At 47.3% G+C, this 17,796-nt stretch overlaps 1 protein-coding gene across 16 annotated transcripts in view; it reads right to left on the bottom strand.

Annotated features, from left to right (window-relative positions):
• The window catches only part of MACF1 (microtubule actin crosslinking factor 1), a 297,050-nt gene that overhangs the window by 185,175 nt on the left and 94,079 nt on the right, over positions 1 to 17,796 (bottom strand). For 10 of the 16 annotated variants that reach the window (XM_077931874.1, XM_077931886.1, XM_077931881.1 and 7 more), the window contains 4 exons: positions 14,521 to 14,582; positions 12,933 to 13,022; positions 8,071 to 8,148; positions 1,352 to 1,444 (listed from right to left, as the gene is read on the bottom strand). In XM_077931874.1, coding sequence (XP_077788000.1) covers positions 1,352 to 1,444; positions 8,071 to 8,148; positions 12,933 to 13,022; positions 14,521 to 14,582 — 323 coding nt within the window. Of the gene's footprint in view, positions 1 to 1,351; positions 1,445 to 8,070; positions 8,149 to 12,172; positions 12,284 to 12,932; positions 13,023 to 14,520; positions 14,583 to 17,796 lie in introns of all 16 variants that reach the window. The other 6 variants (XM_077931870.1, XM_077931885.1, XM_077931876.1 and 3 more) reach the window with 1 other exon arrangement.

Genomic DNA, 17,796 nt, shown 5'->3' with positions numbered 1-17,796 from the left:
TGGATTGCCAGCAGTACCATGTATGCAGATTGTAGGGCACAATGTTCATCCCATGGGGAGCATTTCTCCCAGTCAGGCCTGGCACTCAAAACACAACTGTCCCAGCAGAATGCCACAAGGCGGAAAACCTCACATCCATCAGACAAAAGGGTGGAGACAAATATCTATTTACTCAGTTCTACAGGAAACACGTGAGCTAACAGAACTACTCAAGAGAATAGAATGGCTGGTCTCCTGGCCCAACTGGCATCCCATGGCAGTTCCTGACAGCCTTCCCAACACAAGGACCACCACCCACCACCAAAGCATACCAACAGCAAGGCGACTCACCTGTCACTCTATCACAGCAGAGTTCATGACCAAACAGTTGCTATGCCTGAAGGCACTTCTCAACTGACACCATCCAGGTGTTGTGGGGATAATCCAATAATAAAATATAGCCATTTCTTGCAAACAAATATTGAAAAACATGCAGCCAATAATGTGCATGATGTAACTTGCTTGCAAATTTATGAGCCGACAAAGGAGAGAAATGGAAAGACCTGGGCTCAGTCCCCACCCCCCACCATAGACTCTGCATGTGGCCTTGAGCAAAACATGGTCCAGCTGTGAAATGGAAATAATGTTCTCCTTATGGCTGCACTAGGAATATAGTATTATTTGCATTATCCCATGCCAGGGGTAGGAAACCTCTGGCCCTTTAGGTGTTGGACTCCAGCTGCCATCAGCCAATTAAGGATGATAGGCACTGCAGTCCAACAACATCTGGTGGACCAGAGGCTCCTCATCTCTGTCCTATGACAAAATTACTTCTCAGAAACAAATAACCACCAACACACGTGTTGAGATGTTCAGACCCTAAGCAGAGACCCAAACTCATCTACCAAGCTGAGGAAGCACAGCTGCCTCAGATGCTGAACAAAAATCCTAGGATTAATTGCAGAAAATTATTTTGGGAGGAACACTGTCCTATTAATGTGGGATCACAGCATCCCTCCTTCAAAGGCAGTAATTTTCAGTTTCCATCCCCAGCACTCCAAAAAACTCCAAAGATCTCCAGCTCAGCTAAGCAAACAACAGCCTTCCCAATTACTTCACTGCTGATCAAAAGGCCTGTAACATGCTCACATGGTCAGTCATTAATGGATGAATTATGCAAACAATCAGCGAGAGCAGCTGCATATTCTCTAACGTTCTGGTCTCCATGACACTAGGATATGCTAACAGACCAATCAGGATTCATCATAAAATGCAGGCCTCACCCTACAGATGTTGAATTGAGCTGGATCCCAGATGCAGTATGCATCTCTCTCTGTCTGATGTTCAAAGATGAGAGAAACCAACTTCTTACCTGGAAGTGCAAGATGATGGTCCAGATCAGCCCCAGTGTCAGCTTGGGGTTCCCATCCGTTATGTCGTCATTGCGAATGTTCACCAGCTTCACCTGGAAGGCAACCAAACATGAAGATGTGGTGAAAAAGCAGAGAGTGCTGGCTGCTGCCTCATTGCCTAGGACAGCCTTCCCCGCCCTGGTGTCCTCCGGATGTTTTGGACTACAACTCCCATCAGTCTTGCTGATGAGTTGTAACTGAAAACACGGGGAAGGCACCAAGATGGGGAAGGTTGACAGCCTTGGGACCCCAGAGGCATCATGCTGGCTTAGATCAAAGGCCCACATAGCCCATCCGGAGGTCCATGCAACCCCAGGTGCCTGCAGGAAGACCACAAGCAGGGAAGGCAGCATGGCAATACCCATGCCACAAGCATGTGAGCACAGGAAGCTGCCTCATACGGAGCCAGATTATTGGCCTACCTAGCTCAGTAAAGTCTTTTTTGACTGGCAGCAGCTCTCCAGGATCCTGGGAAAAGGCCTCTCCTTGTCTGGGTCTGGGTACAAGATATTAACTGCAGGTGCTGAGGATTCAGCCTGAAACCCTTTGCACAAATTGCATATAGATTCATTAAAAAAGCCAATGCAATTCTGGGCTGCATCAATAGGAGTCTAGCATCTAGATCAAGGGAAGTAATAGTGCCACTGTATTCTGCTCTGGTCAGACCTCACGTGGAGTACTGTGTCCAGTTCTGGGCACCACAGTTCAAGGACACTGACAAACTGGAACGTGTCCAGAGGAGGGCAACCAAAATGGTCAAAGGCCTGGAAACGATGCCTTATGAGGAACTGCTAAGGGAGCTGGGCATGTTTAGCCTGGAGAAGAGGAGGTTAAGGGTGATATGACAGCCATGTTCAAATATATAAAAGGATGTCACATAGAGGAGGGAGAAAGGTTGTTTTCTGCTGCTCCAGAGATGCGGACACGGAGCAATGGATCCAAACTACAAGAAAGAAGATTCCACCTAAACATTAGGAAGAACTTCCTGACAGTAAGAGCTGTTTGACAGCGGAATTTGCTGCCAAGGAGTGTGGTGGAGTCTCCTTCTTTGGAGGTCTTTAAGCAGAGGCTCGACAACCATATGTCAGGAGTGCTCTGATGGTGTTTCCTGCTTGGCAGGGGGTTGGACTCGATGGCCCTTGTGGTCTATTCCAACTCTATGATTCTATGATTCATTATTTTACTGTTTATTAAGTATATTTAGTGTGGCGGCAACAACCCTGCCTATTGATATCAGGCAGTCACATTCGCTGTGTTCTTTTTGGCACCTGCTGAAGACATTCTCTTATTTAGACTAGCTTACCCAGATGTTAATTTGTTTTAGTCTATTCTATTGTGGTTCTAACTTTCTGTATGTCTTAAGTTATGGCTGTCATTTTTTTAGTGGTAATTTTATTGCTTTGGTCTTTTTTATATACAAATGGTATGAAATAAAATAAATAGATATTTATTATACATGACAATGGATCCTGTGCTCCTTTGCATTGCAGGGCGCTGCACTAGATGAACCTTGGGCTCCCTCCCACCTCTACAATTCTGGGGTATATGTGCTCAAACAAGTCTAACCCCACTTCCTTATGGTATTAATACTGCTTCTGGGTATTACTGCTGCTATACCATTCATTTCTACTTGTTTGTTATTCCCACAAATATTTCCCCCAAAAGGAATATGGAGGCCTCATTTATTTACCATGACTAATAGCAGTTGCCAGACATCCTCCTCCAAAAGGTGTCCTTTCTCTTTAAAGCCATTGTGGTAGCAAGCCCCTGAAGTCAGTACTATTCAAAGTAAAGAGTCCTGACAGGGTGAGTCGCACTAGGAAGGGCACGACTCCCACTTTCATCTCTGAAGGCTGTTCTCTTTCACTGGGCCAACCTGGCACCTTTAGGAGGCAGGTTCTCTCCCTCCCTCCTTGTCATGCTTAATGCATAATGTCTATACAGTGTGTGCCAATATTAACATTAAAAATAGGCCTGCTCAGTGTTTGCTCCTGATATGATATTCTTGCATTTTCTCTTATATTAGGGCGTTACTAACGCCAATAGCCTGATGTAGCTCAACAGCGCCACCTAGAGTGTCTGGGATTTCTGGACCCCTACCGTGAAGAAGGAACAAGCATATCGTAGCGGCAGAAAAACTACAAACAACAAAAACTGTTCGAGAAAATAAACAAAAGGAAACCACAAGCCATCAGCTCCTTGCATTTTGATCACAGCAAATTTGAAATTGGTGTTTCTTGAGACTTCTCAGGCTCTGAGAAATATGTGTGTGACTACAGATTGGCCGTGTTGAAAATCCTGGCCCATAAGAGTGGCTGTTCTCTCATCAGATTTGGGTGTGTCTGGTTCCTGTGTCTGGTCCCTATGGCCCTATTACATACTCAAGAAGACAATTTTATAGAAAAAATGGTGCTTTTTAATAATTACAGGATTTTAAAAATGACAACACAGCATCATATAATTCTTTTCCTTTGTGGTATAGTGGTTAGAGTGTCACACTCGGACCTGGGAAACCAGGGTTCGAATCCCTACTCAGCCACGAAGCTCACTTGGTGACCTGGGGCTGGTCACTTCCTCTCAGCCTAACCTATCTCACAGGGTTGTTTAGGGGATTAAATGAGGGTGGAGCCTGGTGCTGATAACACCAAGATTGCAGGTTCGATCTCTATGTGGGGCAGCTGCATACTCCTGCATTGCAGGGGGTTGGACTAAATGATCCTCAGGGCCCCTTCCAACTCTCCTTCTATTATATGATTAAGGGGGAAATCATGGATGTCACCATGAGCTCCTGGGGGGGGGGAGTGGGATAGAAATGCAATAAATAAAATAATAATAGTTTAATATGATTCTTCCTCTTCCTTTCTTTCCCTGTAATTTATTATCAACCATAATCCTAACCTAATCCTAACCTTTTTTTTTAATCTAAAAGTCTGATTTATCACTTTCAAAAATCTAAAGGAGTACAGTATAAGGAATGTTGTGATGAAACAACTATGTTATTTGAAAATGCCTATCAAAAGCAGCTCCTGAGAATGAATGAATGAATGAATGAACACCCATCCACCCGCCTTGGTTTTTGAAACTACATCCCTTCATGTGTGCAGACTCAACTCAGTGTCTGCCCTCTCCCTCTGTATATGCCTTCCTTTACCCCTCTCCCTCTCTCTTCCTCTGCTCCTCCACCTCTATGCAGATTTCAAATGGAGGCACCTGTGCAGAACATAACCAACCAGCAAGCTGAGTGGTAGCTCTGCAGCCTCTAAAACTCCTCAGCTATAGGACACACATGTGCAGGTATTTGAGAGTGCACATCAGTTGGCAAGTCTTCAATGCTGCCCCTAGCATTAAACATGGAAAGAATCCCTCAAACACCAATGTACGGTAAATACACAAAGCTGCTATTGGTCTATTTGGCCCAGTGCTGTCTAACTCAGCCTTTGTCAACCTGGTGCCCTCCAAATGTTTTGGACTACAATTCCCGCCAGCCCCAGCAAAAACATCTGGCGGGCACCAGGTGGGGAAGGCTGGCCTAACTGGACGACCAGCAGCAGCTTTCTAATGTATTTCTCAACCTCATTACTGGAGGTCCTCGGAGATGGTAGCGACTGAATCTGGGACACAACATGCACGGACCACATGCTCTAGCACTGAGCAAATAGTTCCCCTTCAAGTTCCACTGCACTGCACAGTGGGGAGTGGCTTTGCAATAGGATCAGGGAACCGCCTCTCCCTGAGTGAACCGAGGTCCCTGCTTTGTTTCAGATATCCCATTTCTCCAAGGGCCTCTGCCCATATATTTCACGGCAGTGTTTTAGAGCTGCCTTTCGCCAATCTGATTTAGATTGCTTATCCCTTCACCGCCTCCCATGCTATCTTTGAAAAAATCTGCCGACCACGTAAGACGCAAGCCCAAACTTGCTCACCCCACCCTCTGCATTACACAACCAACCCAGTTAATAAAACCTCAGACCACAACTGCCTCAGGACCTGACACTGGAGGAAATGCTTCGTTTATCCACAGAGTTTTGGAACAGGGGCAAGGGGGGGCGGGGCAGGGAGAGGCTTCAAAGGTGAAATGCTTCTTCAAAGCCCAGCCAATGGCTGAAGAATAGTTGACAATGATGCTCTCTTGCACTGTACCCCAAAATGTGCTCACAATGGTTGTCTGAACCATTGATCACAAACATGAACTGCATTATGGTCCATAACCAACTCTGAAGTTCAGCCAAAACTTGCAGAACTGTGACTTGCATTCATAAGGATTTATTGACCCTGAGCCCAGTGATAGTCGAGGGCGGTGCAGTAGGGAAAGAAGACCTGGCCCCATGCAAAGTAAAGCTTAGGGACTCAAACTGCCTCAGTGCCAAAATATGTGACTTTCCATCTTAAACCTTCTCCTCTCCCATCCCTCAAAGACTGTCCACACCCTGCTGAATGGACCCAAATTACTGGCTGCCACCGAGAGCACCAAAATGTTTGGGTACAGCAAGGACCAAACCAGGAGCTTGCAGGTCAGGGGCACCTTCCTGCCTATGGATATTCACTGGGAGGCACTTTCAATGTACCATTTTTGATAGCAGCTAAAAACTTTTGTTGCTGTTGTCTCTATTTTGATAATTTTTTTAAGTCTGTTTTTATTGCAATTTTTTAAAATGAACGTTTCACACTATTTTATGTAAGCAATTCAGGTTGGGTTTTTTGGTGGGTCTTTATTAAAAATAATATATACATCTTGTTAATAATCTCCATTGGTAGCTTGCAAGTAATTCAAGCCAAGATAGGAAAGTTACAGACCAGAAGTTGAGGTAATCATGTGACTCTGGTCAACCAGCTCTATGCCACTGCCAGCTAGAAAACTCCAGCATCTATGACACTCCACAGCGACAGGAAAATCATTGCTGCACTAATGATTTCCACAAAGGGCCAGGAGAGACTCTCTACCTGAAACCCTGGAGAGCTACTGCTGCCAACCAGTGTTGCCAATACTGAGCTAGATGGACCATAGGAAGGCATCTTCCTATGTTCTCAGTAAACAGCCAACATAGTCTAACCTCCCTGCAAATAAATCAGAATGAATAAATGGGTTGTGTGGAATCGATCTTGACTGTGAGGGAGAATCCCTCCTCGTTCCCCAAATCCAAACATGAAACTTTTCTCAGACACGAGTATTTCTGGGCAGGGATGTGCAGAGCAGCACCCAAGCACTGTTCACTGAACATTGAGCATCCATTCTGATTTGCTTGTATTGAGTCAAGCAATTGTTATACTTTCCAGTTTATTTCCCAATGGCTTTCAGGGGGGTGGGAAAGCAGGTTGGTCGCACAGGAACACGAATCCAACTTTAATTGTACAACCTGAATTTGCTGATGTGCGATTGAATACCACACAAAAAGGGCCACAGGCTAGAAGCACCGAAGAGTGATCTGAGGATTCACAACGGTTCTTGGAGGCTGTATGTTTCTCACCCTGGAATTATGGGGTACTTGGGGTGGTTCTTCTGTTTTTTATAGCCCTGCATACAATGTGCCTCGACAAGCAATTTCTCCTGCCCTTTGAAATAACAAGATGGAGGAGGCTTTTCCGAAGCGTCTGTGTGGAGGAACCAGCTACCAAGAGCCTCCAGCAAGACTCTGCTGCTCCTTTTAAACACTGGGCGAGGAGCTATCATTAAGCTGTTAACACTCCCCAGGGCAGGGCACGTGCCTTCATCTAAGCCAGCAGGCCCCAGGGAGTCGGGGTAATAAATCTCACCTCCGTTCCTCACCCTTGTCATCATCTTCCTTTTAGAACAGAAGCATCAGGACAGAACAAGCAGGAAAAGGAGGCGCTGCCTGAGATCGTGGGCAGAGTTTCGTCAGCCAATGCAAAACCACCTTGGTCTGCGCTGCTCCGGCACACTGACAAGACAGTGCTCCCACCCACCCACCCAATTGTAACAGCCCTGAGACAGGCATATTAAGTCAGCTCACACAGAAACAGGGAGACACTCCCAGTTCCGTCCAAGGAATTGTCACACAAACTGCTACAGTTTTCCCCAAACAATCCTGGTAATTATAATAATATAATATAATATAATATAATATAATATAATATAATATAATATAATATAATATAATATAATATAATATTACTTTATTCTTTATACCCCACTCATCTGGCTGCATTTCCCTAGCCACTCTGGGCGGCTCCCAACAGAAAATTAATAATAAAAAAGCGACAACGTCAAACATTAAAAACTTCCCTAAACAGGGCTACCTTCAGAAGGAGGCAGTTAAGATGGCAAGTCTTGGTCCAGCTGGTGTCCCCCAGGTGTTTTTGGACTACAACTCCCATCAGCCCCAGCCAGCATGGCACCCGGGGCCAATGGGAGTTGCAGTCCAAACATCCAGAGGGCACTATGCTAGCTACAATTCCTGGGAGTTCTTGGTCAGGCTCTCTTGCCATTAAATTTATCTGAAGACCAGCCCAGCATCCTGTTCTCACAGTGGCCAACCAGATGCCTGTGGGAAACCTGCAAGAAGGATCAGAGCACAAGAGCGCTCTCCCTTCCTGTGGTTTCCAACAGCTGGTATTCAGAAGCACTGCCGCCTCCAAATGCAGAGGCAGAGCATAACCAGCTTGGCTAATAACCATTGACAGCCCTGTCTTCCATGAAAGGTGTGTTGGGGAGGGGTCTTACCTGCCGCTGCTTCAGGAAATCCAGGGCAATCTGCACGTTCTGGAGTCGGTGGAAGCGCATCCGGCCCTTTTCCCGTGGCTGAAAGAGACACAGAGCAGACTCAACTCAAGCACCCCTTGGAGCAAGACATGAGGACTCATCTCCAGCCAGCCGGCAAACCTTCTCCTCCATCACTCCAGGAAAAAATGTGAATCTACTTGAGAGGTGTCCTGACACTCACACTGGGTACTCCCTTCAATCTGCCTCCTCACTTTCTCTTAGGGACCTGAGCATGGGCTACTAATGCAAAGTGTGGTTGCACAGCTCAAAAGAAGACCAGACCCTCAGCAGATGAAAGGCCTCTTTGCTTTTGTTCTCAGATCTGCAAACGGCCCAAGCAGGGGCTAAAAGCTTTCATTCGAAAAGGTAGGAAGAGCAAAGCAACTCGACAGAGAAAGATGGCTAGGAAAGAGGCAAGCAGGTCAACAGCTGATAGCAGGGGCTCCTGTTTTTCATTTGTAAAAATGTCACAATCAACAGGTGGGCAAAGCACACCTTAGCTTGAGAACACTTACAAATGGTAGCTTTTTGCAGGAGGACCCAACAAGTTGAACACAGTTGCCAACCATGAGCTCCATAAGCCTCTTTATTGTGCTCCCAGCCTATCTGGGACTTGCAAAAACAGGGAAAGGTGGCCAAGGACCTGTCAGGGCACAGGGCATGGCAACAGGTGGGCTGCATTCAGCTTAGTGGATCAAGCCAGAGAGAATGCTAATCCAATTCCAGCTTAACTTCAAACAGAGTTGCATACAAAATACAAGAACGAAGAACTAGCATGGTGGCAACTGGCTGCACTCCCAACCTGTATGAGGTGCTGGGCCTTGTTTCACAGAAAATGGGCACCCCCAGGGCTCACATGTTCCCCAGCTGAGCTGAAGGGTAACTCAGGACCAAACAAAAAGAGATGGCAGAAACCCACAACTGCATTTGGGTGAATCACAGCTCACAGAAGCAGCAGATCCAGACTGGGCCTATCATGCTGAGAAAGAGGTTAGGGGTATATAACTCTTTCCCCTGTTCAATGTTTTCCAGATGAAAACCAGCTGCTGCTTTTGGAAACACGGACTGTGCCCCTAAGAGGGCAAACAGCTACTTCAGGTGGAGGTATTATTGGGAAGAGAGCACCAGGAAAACAATGAGCTCCAGATTGCCCTGCCCACAACAGCTGCTTTTGACCAAATTTTAAAGAGTCAGGAAACCTAGTCTAAAACCTCTGCTGTCTCTCATCACCAGGACACCTGAAGACAACTTCAACAGCCTTTAGAGTAGAACAGAAATGGGGTGAGTGGGGTGAGTGGGGTCAAGAGAAAATGTGGGTCAAAGGGATTGCATTGTTCTGCATGCACGAAGGGAAAGTAACCCAGCAGCTTTCAGACACCGGCGCCAGCCCAAGACAACCGAGCAATTCTGCTGCATGATTCCAGGGTTCATGGAGAATGTTGGGATCTTGGTGTCTCATGCTACCCTTAAAAATATGGGTTGCCCATGCAGTCAGGGCCCCCAAATGTTGTCAAGCCTAGGGCCCCAGTGCCTTTTGGCCCATGTGGCAAAGTGTGGCTGCCTCTACCCAGATGGCTCCCGGGCAATTATGTGCAGCAACTGCAGCAGGAGCAGTGAGGAGGGAGAGATAAACAGCAGAATGAGGAAGAAGCAGAGACCAAAGGAAGCTCTCTAAGTCAGAAGATAGCCTGTCAGCAAGGAAGCAAAATGAGTGGGTGACCCCAGAAGGGGGAGGCAGCAGAGAACACAGCAACTTGTACTAACACCATTGTTTTTAACTCCTTCAGCTGAGCTGGCCACAAAAGAACCCCCAGTACTTCAAAGCACAGAGGAAGCCAGATTTAGAAAGACCATTCACAGGCTGTATACACACCATGCCTTTAAAGCACATTACTTTCCTCAAAGAATTCTGAGTACTGTAGTCTGTTAAGGGTTGCTGGGACTTGGAACTTTGAGGGGTAAACTGCAGTGTGCAGAATTCTTTGAGGGAAAGGATGTGCTTCAAATGTGGCTTAATCGTATAGTGTGTTCAGGATACCAAAAAATGCTTTCTTTTCAAAGATGCTCCACCCAACTCTGCTCTGGCCCCTCATACATGGAAGGCACATGCCTTCTTCTGTTTTACTCCACCTCATGGGGTGCAATCCCTTCCCCACAACTCGATGCTGATGGACAAACTACCTGCACACAAGTGTCAGAATCCCATCCTCTGCAATAACATTTCAAAGGAACAATGTGGTTCAAAACAAGGGCAAGCAAACAGCATGCAGTTACATTTTACTCTATGGCAACTTATGGAGGCATAAGATACCTTCTGGAAGGACAAAGATCTGCCTCCCCAAACAGAAAAGAGACTTCCTTCATTGGACTTCCATATTAATCATAAACAGTTATTTTCTACTTGTGAGGCGGTGAGGAAGAGACTTGACATCCCTATGTGCCTGGGATGTACATGTGCTCACAAGAACATAGAACACATGCGAGCCCATAACATGTTCGTTGAAGTGTGCAGGATCTGCTGTACTTAAGACAGACCATCATGCACTCACACCTCGTGGGTTAGTATCAACACACTCAGCTACCGGCACCAGAAAACATGTACAGATAATCCAGTGGATGTTTAAAACCCCAGTAGAAATCGACCCCACACAACAGAGAGATGGAAGGGGGAGGGGACAAAACCAGCACTTTGTGAAGAGGAAGAAAAGGTCACATTTTGGGGGGAATTTGCTTTAATTTCACTGGGCAGCAAAACTGAGCTAGGATACAGTGGTACCTCAGTTTACGAACTTAATCCGTCCCGGAAGTCCGTTCTTAAACCGAAACGGTTCTTAAACCGAGGAGCGCTTTCCCTAATGAGCCCTCCTGCCGCCGGTGCCCTTCCACTGTTCGGCTTCTGTTCTTAGACCAAGGTAAAGTTCACAAACTGGGACACTACTTCCAGTTTTGCGGAGTTCATAAACTGAATAGTTCGTAAACAGGACTGTTCTTAAACTGAGGTACCACTACTATACTTGTGGCTGTTTGTGTAAGGCAGCCTTTACCAAACTACCGTCCTCCAGTTGCTTTCAACTACAACTCTCATGAGCCCCAACTAGCAGAGCCATACTGGCTGTGGCTCCTGGGAGTTGTAGTCAAGAACAGCTAAAGGCACCTGGCTGGTGTCAGGGGAGAAAAGACGGGAAGCAACATGGTTGCACACTCTTCTCATGAGCCTGCCGGATCAGGCCAATGACCCATCTAGCTCCCCATTGTGGTTTCCAGTCCCTGCATTCAGAAGCATTACTGCCTGCAACTGTGGAGGAAGAGCACAGCCATGCTGACTAGTAGTCATGGACACTCTTAGCCTCCATGAATTTGCCCAGTCCCCTTCTCAAGCCATCTTACTTGGTGGCCATCACCATCTCCTGTGGGAGCAAGTTACAGAGTTCAACTATGTCCAAGTAAACACCAACTGAGAGAATGCATATGGTGTTTTTTGGACATCCAGTGTTACCCCAATGAATTCTTTAGAGTGTTTTAAAGTCAATCAAACCTTTAGGATTTTTTTTTAATTGAGCAAAAGGGGCAATGGCATAGTAATTTCTGATATTAAATACTTTATAAAAATTGAATTTATTTCCTGCCTTTCTTCACTCACAGGAACATAGGAAGCTGCCTTATACTGAGTCAGACCCATCGGTCCATCAAGCTCTGTATTGTCTACATTGACTGGCAGCAGTTCTCCAGGGTTTCAGGCAGGGCTCTGTCCCAGCCCTTGCTGGAGATACCACCAGACATTGATCCTGGGATCTCCTGCCACTGAGCTATGGCCCTTCCCAAGGGAGCATGCACCTAGGTCCCAGATGGTCACCCACCCAGGCAATGACCAGGCCCATGCCTGCTTATAGCTTGAGCAACGTCTCACGTGCCTTTAGAGTCCATCAGTGTTAAGAATCATTCTCTGTTTCTTAAAAGACAGCCCAGGTGATCCCTGCCCAAAACCTCAGGTACGCCTGGATTATCTGAGCGTGCCCCGGTGCCAGTTGTTGTTAACGCTGCTCCAAGGAGGACTTTGACCTACTGCGTCACCATCCTCCTCATCCTCCTCCTCTTCGCACTCTTCGCTGCTCGTGCGACACCAGGATGGCACTTTCACCAGCCGAAGGGTCTTCTGCACTGAGGATTCCTTTTGCTAACAACCATTGCGGACAGACAATGACACCGAGTAGAAGAAAATGGCACACACACACATACACCCCCCCCCAAAAGAAAAGTAAAATGCAGCACACACAAAATGCACAGGGAGAAGCAGGGGGAAACACCAACAACAGGGTCCTTTCCCCTTCCTCCTCAAATAATAGTAATAATAATAATAATAATAATAATAATAATAATAATAATAATAATAATAATATAGATATTTCCACTGCAAACACTCAACTGAAGCAGAGTGAGGGTGCTGGCTGGGAAGGGAACCAACCCACCTCTGCTGAACCTTAAGTGAGACCTAGAGGTAAGAAGGGTCCCTGCTTTTGAAAGCAGAAGAGCCTGTGAATCAGAAACAGCTTCGGGACCAAACATTTAGACCACAGCTCAGTGGGGGAGAATATGGTAGGTCTGCAGAAGGTACCAGATTCAGTTCCTGGTAGTCTCCAGCCTAGACCAGCATTACAGGGTGGCACAAGGTAGCACCAGTGTAATAAAATACACCTGTGTCTCCATGTCTTGTGAAACAGAAAGCCTATATTCCCCTGGTTAGGAGTTTGATGAGCAGGATAATTTTGCTTTGATTGCTAAAAGAAGGGGTGGCTAAAGGGGTCGAGGGGGTCCTGGAAACTCACCAGTTTGACACCAGAGAGGACCTCCAGCAGAGAGATGAGGTTGTGGCCATCTCGCAGGTCCTCGTAGAGGTCATTGATGTGCTTGCGCACCTGTAGGACCGAAATGGAAGAAGACACCTGTTCAGATGCTCTGCCTGAGGAATGCCCCAGGCAACGCAGCAAGACAAAGCAGTGGGCACCTCCTGCTGCCCATTGGGTTTCTTGGGTAGTGATAAGAAAAACTCAAGAGCAAGATGAGGAGGAGCAGGATTCATGGCAATATTCCATTTTGACATGACTACAGCCCATTTTGCGCTAACTACAGAAAAGTTAAAAGATCATCCACCACCACTAAGCTCTGTGCTAGACATTTCAAACTTCAAAGCCTGTTTCTGCTGCCATAAGAATTAAGAGCATGCTACATTTTCAAATGGGGATGTGGGTGGCACTGTGGGTTAAACCACAGAGCCTAGGACTTGCCGATCAGAAGGTCGGCGGTTCGAATCCCCGTGATGGGGTGAGCTCCCGTTGCTTGGTCCCTGCTCCTGCCAACCTAGCAGTTCGAAAGCACGTCAAAGTGCAAGTAGATAAATAGGTACCGCTCCAGCGGGAAGGTAAATGGTGTTTCTGTTGGCTGCTCTGGTTTGCCAGAAGCGGCTTAGTCATGCTGGCCACATGACCCGTAAGCTGTACGCCGGCTCCCTCGGCCAATAAAGCGAGATGAGCGCTGCAACCCCAGAGTCGGCCACAACTGGACCTAATGGTCAGGGGTCCCTTTACCTTACATTTTCAAAAAAAAGAAAAGAATGCACACTACTATTCTCAGTACCGAGAATAGGGATATATGCATAACAGAAGCCCCAGAGCCTTTCAAAACTGAGCATATGCCATGGTAAGTAAAGGTAAAGGTACCCCTGCCCGTACGGGCCAGTCTTGACAGACTCTGGGGTTGTGCGCCCATCTCATTCAAGAGGCCGGGGGCCAGCGCTGTCCGAAGACACTTCCGGGTCACATGGCCAGCGTGACAAAGCTGCATCTGGTGAGCCAGCGCAGCACACGGAACGCCGTTTACCTTCCTGCTGGTAAGCGGTCCCTATTTATCTACTTGCACCCGGGGGTGCTTTCGAACTGCTAGGTTGGCAGGCGCTGGGACTGAGCAGCGGGAGCGCACCCCGCCGCGGGGATTCGAACCGCCGACCTTTCGATCGGCAAGCCCTAGGCGCTGAGGCTTTTACCCACAGCACCACCCGCGTCCCATATGTCATGGTGCAAACAATAAATAAAGGAGGAGAGGATAATCTAACAAGCTCCTGCTGGGTTCTAAGCAGTAGCAGCCAGCAGAGTGGGGAGCCTCCTGACATCAGCATCACTGCAGCTTACCTGGAGGCAGCCAGGGCAAGAGAGGGTAGTGGGGAATTTGGGGCTGTGCAGACGCAACAGCAGGAGCATGCGGCTGGCTCTGCCAGTGCACCTGTGCAGCACCAACCTCACTGCCATGGTGCCTTGCCCAGGTAAACTGCAGCAACACCTGTGTTGGGAGGGTGGTTCTGCCCCACCATGCTGGCTGCTGGTAGTGATAAGATAGAATCAGAAACAGCACCGTGCTTACCTTCATCAGGTGCTTATTCACCCATTTGGTGAAAGTCTTTTTCTGGACCCGATCCCGTTCATCTGTTAAAAAGAGCAGAAAGAGAGAGAGAGAGGCCTAAGTTAGCAAATCAGTCACCTGGAAAAACAAAGAGCATTTCGTGTTGCAGGTGACAAGCAGCAGCATCACAAGCTTTTCTCGGAGCTGATGCTTGCCTTCAAGGGCACTTAGGGAGAGGCCAAACCATGCACACACAGACACAGGTTGCTTTCTCGAAGGAGGGTCTCAGCCTGTACCTTTTGCTGCCTTTCCTGAGCGCAGAGGTTTTATAAACGACATAAACCAAGTGCATTTATCGGTTGTAAGAAGCTACCCTTCTAGAGCCTAAAACAATGCAGGCAATTAGCGGCTTATTCTTTCACTGTATTTTGGTTCATTGGATTTTAGGGATTTAACATTTATTTTAGGCCCTCAAGCTCAACCCAAGGACACCTGAAGCTTTTTTTAAAATCCAAGCACCCCGGACTATAGATACATCTCATATGGGCGGTGAGGGTTCCGCTCTCAGCACCCTTCCCACCTTGGAGCAGATGCCCACCAGTTCTGTGCTACAAGCAACTCCCTCCCCCAGCCAACTCCCTCCTTCCCAATGTTTGGGAGATAATCAAAGCCGTTTGAGTCCAAGTTTTCAATCCAACTTCAGTGTGAAACATAGGGCCATCCCCACAGCCCAGATCAACCCAGAGCACATTGTGCAGTAGGGTGGGGGACACCACCAGAGGACCCTTGCAGAGCAAACAGCTCCAGGCAACTTCAGCAAGGAAGCCAAGCTGCACACCGAATCCAAGGTTTACCAACTCCATCTTCACTAGCAAATTCTTGCTATATAAGTACTTCCCTCATCAACACTCCAAACAGACCCTGAAAGGGGACAAAGGCTACATATTAAAAGGTCTGCAATGCTGTCAATAATGAGCAGTGCTTTTTTTGTGAGGCTACTCACAAACATTGATTATGAGACTCCAGACTAATTTAGAATTAAAATGAGAGCCCAAAAAATCCAACACACCACACATCTTGGCCTGGTTACTGGAAGTGACACACTCCTTGTTACTCTCTAACAATTCCCTTTCCTGCCTCCCCTTCTCCTCTCTTGCATTGCCCAAGTTCACAGAATGATAGAATTGTAGAGTAGGAAAGCATCTGTGACAGATGGCCATCCAACTTCTGCTTAAAAACCTCCAAGGAAGGAGACTCCATCAGCCTTATGAAACCAGGTGCATTCCAGATGTTTTGGACTACAACTCCCATCAGTTGTAGCCAGCACTGCTAAATTATATTGGGGCTGATGGGAGTTGTAATCCAAAACATCTGGAGGGTACCAGGTTGGAGAAGCCTAATTTATACTTAGAGAAGGAACCTACTATTGTTCTCTGCTTAAGCTGATCTATAAAGATCCATGGGCATTGGTGCCCTGTGCGAATCATCACAACTCTGCATATTCTGGGGAACAAACCCATCACACACTCCCCCCCCCACCCCTCAATTTTTTATTTTTTGAGTCCTATCATCTCCAGCACAAATTCACCCAGCCCTGACCTTTGGCCTCTCTGCAATCAAGATCCAGGAGCAAGCACAATTTATTGTGATTCATGCGCACAGGCTGTCATGCTCAAGGACTCTCCTTCTGTGGGGGCCTAGCCAAAACATCAATGGGTCTTTTCCTCAAAGGGCCTTGTATAGATTTTTAAACATCTGCAGATTAAAAAAGCAAACAAGGAGCAAGAAGCCCCTACCCCTACCCCCGGGGCAACCCCATTCTAATCACTCTCCAGGGATGGGCTATTTATTACTGACATTCGCATGTTGTGTAGCCACAGCCACTTCAACAAAGAGCACCATGAGGGTCAGCCAACCTTGAGAGCTGCTCTCAGGTCAAACAAAGGTGAGCCACCCATGCTCTACAAAACGCTTTTCAAAATATATTTGCTATTTCAAGAAAATCAGTTCCTCCCATCATAACTGCAAGACTCATTTCATTTTCAGGGGGCTGCACTGGTAAGGTTAAAGGTAAAGGGGACCCCTGACAGTTAAGTCCAGTCATGAACGATTCTGGGTTTGCAGAGCTCATCTCACTTTACAGGCCAAGGGAGCTGGCCTTTGTCCGCTCCACAGACAGTTTTTCCGAGTTATGTGGCTAGCATGACTAAGCCGCTTCTGGCTCAATGGAACACCGACACCAGAGCAGCGCATGGAAACGCCGTTTACCTTCCTGCCGGAGCAGTACCTATTTATCTACTTGCACTTTTTTGTGTGCTTTTGAACTGCTAGGTTGGCAGGAGCTGGGACTGAGCAACCGGAGCTCATCCTGTCGTGGGGATTCGAACCACCAACCTTTTGATCGGCAAGCCCAAGGCTCAGTGGTTTAGACCACAGCACCACCCGTGTCCCTGGTAAGGTTAAAGACCTCCCCAAATCTTATCGGGACCTGATGGCTCCCAAATGCCTCTCTGTCCACTCAGCTGCAGTGCTATTGGGTGGCTGCAGATAGGACACCAGCCCAGAAGACGCACCTCCAGCAGGTTACTGGGAGAATACCCTGAAATCTCTACCCATTGATACTATATTCTCATTTGGGGGAAAATCAGCATATTTGAATAATCAGCTGTGAACGAGTTACTTGCACTGACATTTTCTTGGGAATTCAGAAACATTTCAATTTTCTTAAGGTTACCTGCAGAACAACACCCAGAATCCTGCCCCACAACGCTTCTGTCTTGGCTTATTAATGCCTTCTGCACTCTGGTCAGTGATGGCCTTTGAAAGCAGCTCGCCTGCAAGCAAGTGCTCGCCAGATGGTGGGGACTACAACTCCCATCAGCACCAGCCAGCAAGGCTGAGCTGTCGGGAGCAGGTGTCAGTGGCAGGTTAGGAATAAACCATTCAGCATCAGTGAAGTTAATTTTTTATTCAAGGAAACGAGGTCAGCTCAGGAGGCCAGGCCTAGTGAGCACAGCATCCCGGTAGATCTTGCCTAAGTCTCCTTCCTACCCATCAGTTCATTCCCAAGCAATCTGAGACTCCGTCGCCATGCCTATCTTTGCTCCTCCATCTTCATACCGCTTCTGGTTCTGGGAGACTGGGAAGAGGGGAGCTGGTTGCAGCAGGAAAGGGAGACCCCCTGACTCCTCTCTGCCTTTTGGCCCCCTTCCTCTCAAGCCTCCACTTCTGTCTTTGATTCTGGACTGCTCTGTGCCACAGCCTCTTCCTGCTCACGAAACCCAGTCACCTCTTCAA

This window comes from Podarcis muralis, chromosome 7, assembly GCF_964188315.1.
Source record: "Podarcis muralis chromosome 7, rPodMur119.hap1.1, whole genome shotgun sequence".
In the NCBI taxonomy this organism is placed as follows: Eukaryota; Metazoa; Chordata; class Lepidosauria; order Squamata; family Lacertidae; genus Podarcis; species Podarcis muralis.
Note: the sequence above shows the minus strand (reverse complement) of the source record. Positions and strands in the feature narration are given on the sequence as shown.